The sequence below is a fragment of the Gopherus evgoodei genome, chromosome 1 (genome assembly GCF_007399415.2).
Source record: "Gopherus evgoodei ecotype Sinaloan lineage chromosome 1, rGopEvg1_v1.p, whole genome shotgun sequence".
Taxonomy (NCBI): Eukaryota; Metazoa; Chordata; order Testudines; family Testudinidae; genus Gopherus; species Gopherus evgoodei.
Genome location: NC_044322.1, coordinates 153654211 through 153666468, shown reverse-complemented (window position 1 = coordinate 153666468; position 12258 = coordinate 153654211). Strand labels below are relative to the sequence as shown.

General features: G+C 44.1%; 1 protein-coding gene across 1 annotated transcript in view; it reads right to left on the bottom strand.

Moving 5' to 3' along the window:
- Window positions 1-8666: 8666 nt before the first annotated feature.
- The window catches only part of TSPAN7 (tetraspanin 7), a 186620-nt gene continuing 183028 nt past the window's right edge, over window positions 8667-12258 (bottom strand). The window contains exons 7-8 of the mRNA XM_030575948.1: window positions 10023-10095; window positions 8667-9702 (exon numbers count right to left, since the gene is read on the bottom strand). Of these exons, the coding sequence (XP_030431808.1) occupies window positions 10027-10095 (69 nt within the window). The 3' untranslated portion in view covers window positions 8667-9702; window positions 10023-10026. The remainder of the gene's footprint in view (window positions 9703-10022; window positions 10096-12258) is intronic.

Below are 12258 nucleotides of genomic sequence, written 5' to 3'. Positions count from 1 at the left end.
CTCATATCTGAGATGACATACAGGTGGATTCAATATAGACTATTTGGAATAAGATGCTTATGGAGCGCAGAGAATTCTATGTAAAGAGTAAGTTTGGCTACAATTAAAAAAAATTCACAAAGAATTGTGGGCTTAGAGATACTACTAATCAATGAAAGCATGAATCAGTTTTCCTGATCAGATGATTTATTTACAAATTAGATTACAAAACGAATAATGGTGTACAATGGCCATTCCAATCAAAGCACTATAGAGGTCTGGTGCTGCCCCCTACCCCCACCCCAACCCACGCACAATGCTGATTTTCAGTCTAGCTGAGCTGGGGTAATTTTCGGGATTAGCTTTTCACCGTGATAGCCAGTGACAGTCTATAGCCTTATGTTCATCCCTTTACAGGATTATGATACATTTTGTACAAAATATGATAGATGGACCTTTGGTTTGACTCAGTATGGCCGTTCTTATCTTCTTAACATATATGTCAACATATACACACCCAAGAACTCCAAAATAGCAAGGAGAGTTCAATGTCATTTATGTGTATAAATAGCTGTGGCTGAGAAAGGAACAAAAGCTGTACTGCTGCTAATGCAGAGCAGAACCCAAAGCTTAAAGCTTTTCCACGGTCCCTACCTTGTCAAGGCACGTACTGAATCAGTTTGCAGGAACCAAACATCTAAAACTACAACAGGAAAATGAAAGTTGATCACCATAACGCATTGGCTGTTTGTGACAAAAATCGGTGCAATGTGATGTGCCAAAGGAGGAGCCAACCTTTTTTTCTTCCAAATTTAGCCCAACTGGTAGGAAGAGCCTGCAGAGATTTCACTGGATACTGCACATCTGTAGGAGGAAGCATGTTCTTGCTGCAAAAGGCAGCGTTGTAATCTATACATCCACGCATCAAGATCTAATTTTTATGATATATTTCCATATTGCAATAACTCTAAGTCAGTGATGCTATAATTACAATGTCCAGGTCAATCCAGAACTTCAAATGTGATGCCATTTATTTACCACAGTGATGACTACATATTATACAACTCTGTGCATGGCACTGTGATTTGCTGTCTTTCAGTTATTGTAACTGGGTAATAAGCCAGCACAATCAGTGACAAAATCACACGTGGTATAATTATGGATCTCTCATTTTAGGAGTAAGTGGCTGAAATAGGGAAAATTATGCACCTTGCTGCAGAACACAAACACTCAGAAGCGGCAACTGCTGCTGCTGAGAATTGTTAATGCCAATAACTCGAACATTACTGACTCTCCAGCTTAGAGATCTTGGGACATTGACCCCCGAAGAGAGGCAGATGGGCTTTGGCTCACTGGCAGATCTCAGCATCCTTCCCCCGCAGCTATCAGGGACTAGATGTAGAGGTTGGGAAGCCTGAGCACAGCTCATTAGCGTACTGTTGTATCACCCCATTGTGCTAGGCACGGGACATATGCATAATGTGGCCATGTCGGTCCTGAAAAGCTACAATGTAAACAGACACTGGGTCAGAGGGGAAACAGACACAGAAGTGAAATGACTTGCCCAGGGTCACACAGCTGGTTAGTGACCAAGCCAGAAGCAGAATCCCTGTTGCTGGTTCCCAGTCCAATGTCTTACCTCCCTAGAGCAGTGGCTCTCAACCTGTCCAGACTACTGTACCCTTTTCAGTTTCAATTTCACTTCACCTGAAAATGACTTGCTTACAAAATCAGACATAAAAATACAGAAGTGTCACAGCACATGCTGACTGCAAAATTGCTTCCTTTCTCATTTTTACCATATAATTATACAATAAACCAATTGAAATATAAATACTGTACTTACATGTCAGTGGATGGTACTCAGAGCAGCATAAACAAGTCATTGTGTGTATGAAATTTTAGTCTGCACTGACTCACTAGTGCTTTTTTATGCAGCCTGTTGTAAAACTAGGCAAATATCTAGCTGAGTTGATGTACCCCCTGGAAGATCTCTGTGTACCCCTAGGCATACCCATACCTCTGGTTGAGAACTACAGTACTAATGGGCTGCAAACGGGTTCCAACCAGGTTCCCTCCCTGCCCTGATGATAGAGCTCCATTTTGATGCTGGTGTAAAGAAATAATGGGCTAAATGGTGCAGAGAACCAATTCTTTCTGGCTAGACATCATGGGCCTGATCCTGCACTCCTGAGCCAGGCAGGACTCATTATAATGGGAGCTTTGCCTGAATAAGGCCTGCAGGATTGGGTCAAAGGTAAAGCAATGCCACTGGCAAAACCTATACATACAGGCTGTGTTCATCAGCATAGTCCAGCACTCACCCCAGCTCCCAGACAGTATGTCACTGCCTACTGTGAACATAACTGTTAAGATCAACTGCTTTTCTGTATCTGAAAATGTTCACACTAATATTAACCTCTGTAAAATACTCCAAGGCTTTCCCTTGAGGTGAAATTCACCCCTGTGCAGAGGGCCAGAGCAAGGTCCATGCACTATTTAAGTCCCACAGGATCTCTCAAAGTTAGGTGCAAGTGGTGCATAAGGCCTTTGCATAGGTGTGCACTTCACACCCAACGAGCAGCATGTAGGATCGACTGATTCCTGCCTGGAGTCACACTAGATTTGTTTTAGTCTATTACTCTGCAGTAACAGCTTCTCAGTATCTCCTTGGACCATCTGAAAAAAGCACAGCTATTTTTATCACTGTTGCTCCGCTTGCAAAATTATTAATGGCCCCTTCATTTCCGCAGACCTGGCTGCCATGTTAACCTAGAGCAAAATTACTGCAGCCTGGGAGGGACCTGCATTTACAAAATCATTTGGTTTTACTTTTACATTAATTAGAAATTGATTATTTCTCTGTTTCCTGCACTTTGCTCATCTGTGGAAAGGTTAGAGACTGGAGCAGCATGTAGAATAAGCCCAGTACCAAGTTGTGGAAATAGAAGATATGTGCTGAAAGAACTCCGCCCACCGCCAGTAACAGGTTCCCCCAAGGAGGCCATAGACAGCCCAGTCTGACACCCTCTCAGCCAGACAAGCAGGATCTCTGGAGAGGTTGATGGTAGCCCAGCAATTCCCCCTGACTTAGCAAAGCGCTTAAGCACCTATCTGAAGTGCGCTGTTGGCTAGGGATGGGATGACGCACATGGTTAAAGTTAAGTGCATGCATCACTGAAATGGAAACAGAATTCAAAACCAGTTCAGTGGCCTGGCACCCCATCACTCAGCATCAGCATCTTGGCCCAAACAGCCCTTGATCAGTAGGAAATGTGAGAGGAGGCTGGTGTGACCCACTTCCTCCCCTAACCAAGTGAATCACAGGGAAGATGTTCGCAGCCCAATCTCCCTGCTCCTTTGGGCAGACGAATCCTATAGCAGTGGGAGAGATCTGGACTGTTGGTAGGCCAAATCCCCTCTGGGATTCCTTCACTGCAAGCTGCTGTGCCTGTCAGAGATGACCCTTAATTCAGCATCACTCTTCAATCAGAGCAAGATACAACTTTGACTGAAATGAACTTAAAAGTCCACCTGATTTGATTCTTTGTTGGTTCAAATTTCCTGCTTGATTAAAATACTCAGGTGATTGGGGGAGGGGTGCTGTAGAGAGACAGGATACATTTTTAGAGCTGTCTGAAGAAGAGCTTGTAGTACTTACCTTTTTACAGCTGCTGTCCTGACTTTTGTGGGAGTTTTCCTAGAATAAAAACTGCAGGATCTGGCCTGATTCTCTAATCCTCTGTGTACCAAAAGTCCCACTGAATTCTAAGTGATGAGGTATGCAGGAGCTGTCCCCGTATACCATGTGGTTGACGGACAAGGTAGAAGTGCACATTCTACTACATACACGAAGCAAAGCCACTAATAGAACACCAGGCTTACTGCAAATTGGAAACAAATCAAGCATACACTACTGGGGCAAGCAGGGGGGGGAATACGAGGAAACTGTGCTTGTAAACAGCATTTCCATAGCCTGAAAAGCAAATCCCCCTAGAGAAGTTACATGAAAGCTGCCCAGCATTTATGCAGAAATTGTATTGGCATTCTTCACATTAATTAAACCACAAACATTGTTCTGCTGCAGAGCAGAGAAGCGGTGGGCTGTGTTGGCATAAAAGGAGCACACTTCAGCGTGCCAAACTCAGAGCTATCAAAAGCCAAGGGAATGCTCCAGCAAGGAAACTACTGTTCCTGACAGAGAGACAGCTCCCCACAGGCTGAGCTGAAGAATGACCTGGTCTCTGAAGGCAACTGTTCATCTTCCCTTTTAGCTGGAGGTTCAGCAATACAGAACTGCACGGGCAATATAAATAAAAGGTGATTAAAAAAAAAAAAGACATACCAATAGAGTTGAGGCAAAGCTGCAACGTTTGGATCTTGCTCCGAACTTTCCCAGGTCTGAATGTGGAGCACATATAATTTATAATAGAAAAATTAATACAGGGAAACAAATGAGACAGCAAATACACAGCAGTCTAGTGACAGGGCCCAAACAAAAGCTAGCACACCGATTCCTCTTCTCTGCACTGTGGCGGGTACAAGGAAAGGCAGACATCAATAATGAAGGAAAGTTGGTCTGCTTGCAGTTCCAGTCTTTATGCAAAATCCAGCTTTTAACTGATTGCCCTCAATTTGCTCAAATGCACAGTCAGTCATTTCCAGCGTTTGACTTCCTGCAGCTGCTGCCAGGCCTGCCTGATGGATCGTGAAGCTGCAAAGCGCACAATCCACAGACTGTGCTTGAGGAGAACAATGCATCTTCCTTCCTCCTGAACCAGCACAGCCCATAGAGACCCGCAAAACTGAGCAGAAGGCAACTTCGCTGCAGGACAAATGTTAATGAGTATCCTGTTTAAATATACAGGTTTCTCCTCTCTCAGTATTATGTACACACATGTATTTAAATACCACAGTGCAGAACATCAAGAATACATTTGATTTTTATTTAATTTTCAGGTTTTGGGGTTGGGGGGATGGAAGCCAGAAACCCCCTGTTTTGTAAGTTCTTTTCTGGCTCTAGAGGTGCAGTAATTTGCCAGCTAGGAAAGTTAAGGGAACTACTTGTGCAAATGAGCCAAGCAGGATTTAGTCCTTAGTGTAGAACTTCGTTTTATAGTTTCCAACATTAGCCAAAGTTACTAATGTCCGTGCCCATTGATGAATGTGAACATTCTTGTAGCTCTGTCCCCCCCGATTCTCAGCTCTTCTGAGAAACGGCTAGTCAATCTCACATTGTCAGATGCTGAATTTCAGCTACTTGTGAGCTAAAGCATCTTTACATTTTCATAAAATGAAGGGGGTGGAGGAGCGGATTTCACCCTTTCACAGCTTAAAAATGGCTCAAGGAATTAAAAAGAAAAACAAAACAAAACAAAACATAAACACAACCAGCCATTGGACTGAGATTACACATAGGAAGGGTCCGGGGAATTTCTCAGAAAGGTCTGAGCATATGGTGGACCCTGTAATAACCACTACCCCCATCTCAACTCTCACACACACACACACACACACACACACACACACACACACACACACACACACACACACACACACACACACACACACACACTTCCACCTACCTTACCCCATCTCAACTGACTCTCTCTCTCTCTCACACACACAGTTCCACCTACTCTTAAAAAAAACCAAAAACCCAGACCCAAGCTGTAGCAGGGAAAGCAGCTGTTACTAGGGAAAGTGGCACATAACATCAGCTGCTGACAAATAAATCTTAACTTAGAAATTCTGTTGTTTAGTGATAGGTGCCAAGTAAAGCAAGGCTGGAGCTGAGGCAGAGCAGACTCTGCCACCGGAAAGCGCAGACTGAGACTCAAGGCCAAGGTGTAGCTATTGGAGTTACAAGCATCAGTCAACTACAGCAAGAGGGAGAGTGAAGATCAGCTTTATTCTCAGCAATGGATCACATCAGTAAAAATAATGATCTATGGTTAGAGATTGACACCAAGTTCTGCCCCCCCCCAAAAGTGCAAGCTCCCACCCCAATAAAGCTGAAGGTGCCAGTGAGCTTTTAAGGTCTTTTCAGGTTTTGTTTCCTTTATGTCTCTCTGCATGCCTGTTCATTCCTCAGCACTGCTACTATTACGATTGCCTTTAATTTTGGATGAGAGAGCAGGGATCACTCCAGCCAACATCAATACCACACAATGGATTTATTGGCAGGGAATGCTGAAAAGCAGCGCATGCTGCTAGAGATCATGTACGCATGCACACACCTGAGCCATCTTCGGGCTCCTCTGTCACCACTGGCTTAGAACCAGGGCAGGTGCAAGGATGTTTTGCGCCCTAGGCAAAACTTCCACCATGCGCCCTCCCCCATTCCCAAGCCCCCGCCAAGGTGCCCCCCCCCGCAGCAGCTCCCCCCCTCCGCCCTGAGGCGCCCCCTGTGGCAGCTCCCCACCTCCTGCCCCAGCTCACCCATGCTCCGCCTCCACCCCGAGCATGCTGTCACTGCTTCATTTCTCCCGCCTCCCAGGCTTGCGGCACCTAAGCTGATTGGTGCTGCAAACCTGAGAGGCGGGAGAAGTGAAGCAGCCACAGCATGCTCAGGGAGGAGGCGGAGCAGGGGTGAGTTGGGGTGGGGAGTTCCCCTGCGTGCCACCCCCCCCGACTTGCTGCAGGCAGCCTTCCCCGCGCTTCTCTGCCCCAGTTCCCTTTGCCTAAATGCCGGTGGTGACTGGGGAGGCCGAAGATCTGGCTGCCGCGGTCGCTGCTGAAGAAAATGCCGCCCCCTAAATCCTAGTGCCGAGGTCGCCTAAATGGTTGCACCAGCCCTGCTTAGAACCTGGTATCAGAGTCTGATCCCCAGTGCAGGCACCAGGGCAGGAGCGGCACCAGAGTTTCTGATGCCCTAGGCGGAGGGCCATTTCGCCGCCCCCCGCGGCCCCGGTGGACCTACCGCAGTCATGCCGGCGGACGGTCTGCTGCTGGAAAGGCTCCGGTGGAGCTGCCACAGTGATGCTGGCGGGAGATCCGCTGGTCTAAAGGCTCCGGTGAACCTGCCACAGGCATGACTGCGGTAGGTCCGTCAGAGCCTTTAGACCAGCGCACCGTCCGCCGAAATGACTGTGGCAGCTCCACCGGAGCCTTTCCAGCAGCGGACCGTCCGCCGGCATGACTGCGGTAGGTCCACCGGACCCGCGTGCCGCTCCCCCAGCAAAATAGTGCCCCCCCCCAAATTCTGGCGCCATAGGCCATTGCCTAGGTCACCTAAATGGTAGCGCCGGCCCTGCACCAGGGTAGGCAGTGTAATGAGCTGCAGTCTACAGGATTCTCCTGGAGATCTCACTTAAAACCTGCTTCGAATGGTTTATTCCATACTAATTAGGGAGTCTAGTGTCCCTGCTGCTAAGGGGAAGAAAAACACAAGCAAGAGGCAGAAGGAGGTTCTGTATTCTGCCAAGGAGTCCTGGTGGTTGTGTTTATAGCAGTACCAGTGCTTTTGTGAAAGTGCAGCCAGAGCATACGTTTAACACATATGTCTGTTTAATCTAAGATCTGTCCAGATGTTCCCTTATTCTTTCAGCTGAGGGGATGTGGAAACCAAAAATAATACCCTGCACTTGGACTTCAGTTTGTGGCATTTTGCAACTTGTTTGAGTAAAGCCTAATGTGTGTTATCTAGGTTCAAACTCAGCCCTTAACCGGTCTGCATGGCAGCTCTGAAACAATAATCAGCTATATTTTTGCACTACCTGCAAGTCACTCGGTGTTTTATCTTCCAGGAATTTAGTCAGAGCAAAAGAGTTTCCATACCTGGGTGCATATGCAAAGGGTACACAGCAAAGGCACATGTAATTCTGGGGGTTGTGTATGCATGCACGATACTGAACGCCTCTGCAGTTATTAAGCTTTACAGAAAGACATGCCTTTATAGTTTAAAGAGACTGCTGTTCATCGCCAGGTCTGCAATGTAGGGCTGAAGCACTGCACAATTACTTCATGTATTTGATGGTACTTTTCAGAAAGGCTTGAAAGTTTGTGCCCACATATGCTACAGCTTTCCTCCTTCATTTTGCTTTTTTACCCAAGTAACAAAGGGGGCTAAATTCTCTTCTCAGCTTGCAGGTACATTACTGATTTAAGGCCTGAACAAAAGCCTAGCGAAGTCAATGGGAGTCTTCCTATTGATTTCAATGGGTTTTAGATTAAGGGGGTTTAGTGCCCAAACCAAAGCCCATCGTAGTCAATGGAAAACTACCACTGACTTTTATGGGCTTTGTGTCAGGCCCTAAATTCTCCATATATTCACATGGAGAGAGACCCTTCCAAGGCCGAGAGACAAGTGGATACCTTTCCACAACGGTCGCAGAGTCAGTGCTATGCAAAAACAAACCTAAGGGAATTCCTAACACCATAATAGTGTGCAGCATAAAGGACCAGAATCATTGAACACTGTAGATTTTCTTACCAGCCACAAAAGGAGTAATTGTGAAGCAGAGGGTATGTGTTCAGCCCAAAGAAAAACCTTCCATTTATTCCACAGTTTGTTTTGCCAAGACTTTGAAACAATTTCAGCTACTATCTCCTTCCAAGGCAATATTTATTTGCCTCATAAGCAAGTCACAACTTAAAATACACATAATTCTAAATAATGATGCACTCTCTGTTTTACTTCTCCCTGAGAGTTGTGTTAGGACTGAAGAACAAAAGTGAAGCAGATAGAAATCTGTAATAGTTCCATTTATTAATAGATATCTCACAAATACAATATCAATGCATTCTTGTTGGCATGCTAGACAGAGGCATTATTACAAAATTCCTATTTTTTTAAAAAGGTTTTAAACTTTTGTTTTCCCCCAAAATATTCTGTATGCTTGTTTTTGTTTTGATTGATTTGACAATATATTTGGTGGCTGTAACATCAATGGGGAAAAAAAGAAAATAGAAAAAAGGATGAAGGCCGCATTACAGCACAATTTGATTAGTTCAGAGTTATCTAATAAAAAAATAAAAGAAGCAAAATTACAAAATTACTGCCTTCAGAGTAAGCAACAACACAGCTTAATAACAGTATTACACAGGTTCAGGTTCAGAGGCAAAATGCACTAGACAAAGTCTACTGGCATACGCACTAGGCACACAACATTGAATAAGAATCAAAGATGTAGCAGAACATCAGGAATAACAGTTCCCTTCAAGCACAACATTATAACATTATTTTTCAAGTATCTTTATGTTATATTACTGATTTCTTGTGTTTTGGGGGAAGGGGGCATTTGTGGAGAGAAGAGGAAAACCTTAGTAAAGCAGTAAACAAAACGAGAAACTAAGATTTAGTAAAGCAAAAGAATATATATTTCATATACTGGTTTAAATGAACGTGTGCAACACTTATTAACCATGGTGAAAGGCTAATTTTGCCCTCCAGTCACTACATGCACAGCCTGATCGATGCTGTTAATGGATTACCCTTGTTCACGTACAACGCAACTACTGTATGACCAAGAACATACACATAGTGCCATCATATGCAGAGCCTTTAAGATGGAGTGTACAGTACTGGATATTAGTGGTGCAATAGTACTTCACGGAATGGTACACTACACATGGTACAGAGTTTAGAAGATGGGGGGTGGTGTGTGTGTGTGTGTGTGCACCCGTGTGCGAGAGAGTGTGCTCTAACATTCTTTAAAGTCTTCCTAGATTGCTGCAGTTCCTGATTTTGAGACAGGCTCTGTATTTCACATCTCTGAAAGACTAGGGAAGGAGAGAGAAAAAGAGATGAATTGTTTCAGCTGCTAACAAGCTTCACAACAGAACTTTCTCTTTTTTTAAAAAAATATATTCAGAGGTAACAAAATATTCATAAATTATATGTTCAAGCGATGCTGCAATTCCCTTCTTTCCACCAGGCAAATTATTGGGGCCGAGGGAGGCAGAACCCACAGCTAAAGGCCCCATTTTTGAAAAAAACATAAGATACCCAAAATCTACTATCATGAACAAATGTACAGCAGAGCATGGCTACTGAAATACCTTATGGCCAGCACACTGTATACAAAGAGATAATGGTTCACCTTGTTACACCATCTCATACTGATTGGCAGTGATAAATCGGGACAGACAGCATGCCAGCAGCATTCCAATCAACTATTTGAAGGGGAAAAAAAACAGAGAAGGAGTTAAGAGTCATTGTGATACATATAGGGTGACCAGATGTCCCATTTTTATAGGGACAGTCCTGATATTTGGGGCTTTTTCTTATATAGGCTCCTATTACCCCCCAACCCCAATCCTGATTTTTCAAACTTGCTGTCTGGTCACCCTACATACATAGTGACTTTGCCAAATGGAATCTTTGGTAACTTTTAGAAAACTGAACTGTGCTGTTACATTATAGGAAAGCAAATGTTTACACTCCTGAGCTATTACGAACCCCCCAGAATTACTACCACATCTTACGTGAAACTCTAATCTGAAAAGTGGTGTAAAAATGGCACTTCCATCTTCATCAGATCTTCCTCCTGTTTGTAATCAGAGTCCCATCTGCCTACTTTGGCAACTAAGTATGTTTTCACTACTTTTTACTCCTGTTTGCACTCCCTGGCCAGCAAAGCTGAGGGAGAGTGAGCTGAATCCTATTCTGGCACATGTATCAAGTTATTGACTGAATTCTAATGTCAAGATCTTACTTGGTTATAGAATCATAGAACCATAGATTAGAAAGGACTGCAAGGATCTTGTCTAGCCTCCTGGCAAGATGCAGGATTTGTTGTCTCTAAACTATCCAAGGCAGATTGCTATCAGGATCCTTTTGAAAACCACGAGCGAAGGAGATTCCACAAGCTCCAGAAGCAGCCTGTTCCATTGGCCTACTGGTCTTACTGTTAGGAAGCTATTCCTGAGATTTGATCTAAATCTGCTATGCTGTAGTTTGAACCTATGGCTTCTTGTCCTGCCCTCTGTGGCAAGAGAGAACAACTTTTCCCCATCTTTTTTATGGCAGCTTTTTAAGTATCTGAAGCCCGCTATCATGTTCCCCTCCCCTTAGTCTCCTCTTTTTGAAATGAAAAGATATCCAGTTCCTTTAGTCTTTGCTCATATGGCTTGTGTTCCATCCCTTTGATCATCTTTGTCGCTCACCTCTGGATCCTTTCCAGTTTCTCTACATCCTTTCTGTACATTGGTGACTGGAGTACTGGACACAGCACTCCAGCTAAGGCCTACCAGCTCCAAGTAGAGCAGTACTATCACCTCCTGTGACTTGTATGCTATGCCTCTGTTAATGCAACCTGAAACTGCATTTGTTTTTTTGCAACAGCATCACATTGCTGACATATGTTGAGGTTGTCAACCACCACAACTCCCAGATCCTTCGCAACAGTGCTGCTGACAAGCCAGTTATCCCCTATTCTGTATTTGTGCATTTGGTTTTTCTTTCCTAGGCGTAGCACCTTACATTTGTCTTTGTTGCTTTTCATTTTGTTGTTTATAGCTCAGTTCTCCAATTTATCAAGATCCTTTCGAATTTAAGTTCTATCCCCTAAAGTGTTTGCAGTCCCCCAGCTTTGTGTCATCTGTGGACTTGATCAGTATGGTCCTTGGACCTAGAACAGATCCCTGGGCTTGTTACTACTAATGAGCAACATCACTGAAAGATATGGGGGACTGGCATAGGGATAATGAAAGGCAGAATTTGTATGGCAGTATCTTTATTACTGATGATTCTGAATAACCAGGACAGCAAGTAACTTAACTTCTAGATCCCACAGTGAGTACATACAGCTGACATTTTAATTAAACATAAGTTCTTAAACACGCAGCTTTATTAAATAAGAGTCAGAGTTAAATGTGCGTTGAAGTGTGGTCCAGCTAATGCCCCAAACCAACATTTCCCTTTCTTTACAGAAGTTATACAATTTCAAAAATAAAGTTAAGACATTTGGAAATGAAGAGCTGAAGATCTAGGTGGTTCTCACTGCCATGTAATTCTTCAGCCACTCAGACTTCACTCAACTCACAGGCCTCACTTGTTCCTTCAAATTTGCACAATATGCGCAATAGTGAGAGTAACAAATTACACCTCTACATCAATATAACGTGACCTGACAGAACACAAATTCGGATATAATGCGGTAAAACTGTGCTCCAGGGGGGCAAGGCTGCGCACTCTGGTGGATCAAAGCAAGTTTGATATAACGCAATTTCACCTATAACGCAGTAAAATTTTTTGGCTCCCGAGGACAGCGTTATATCGAGGTAGAGGTGTAGTAGGAGATTATTGGAAACGGATCCCTGGAATAGGAGATGGGT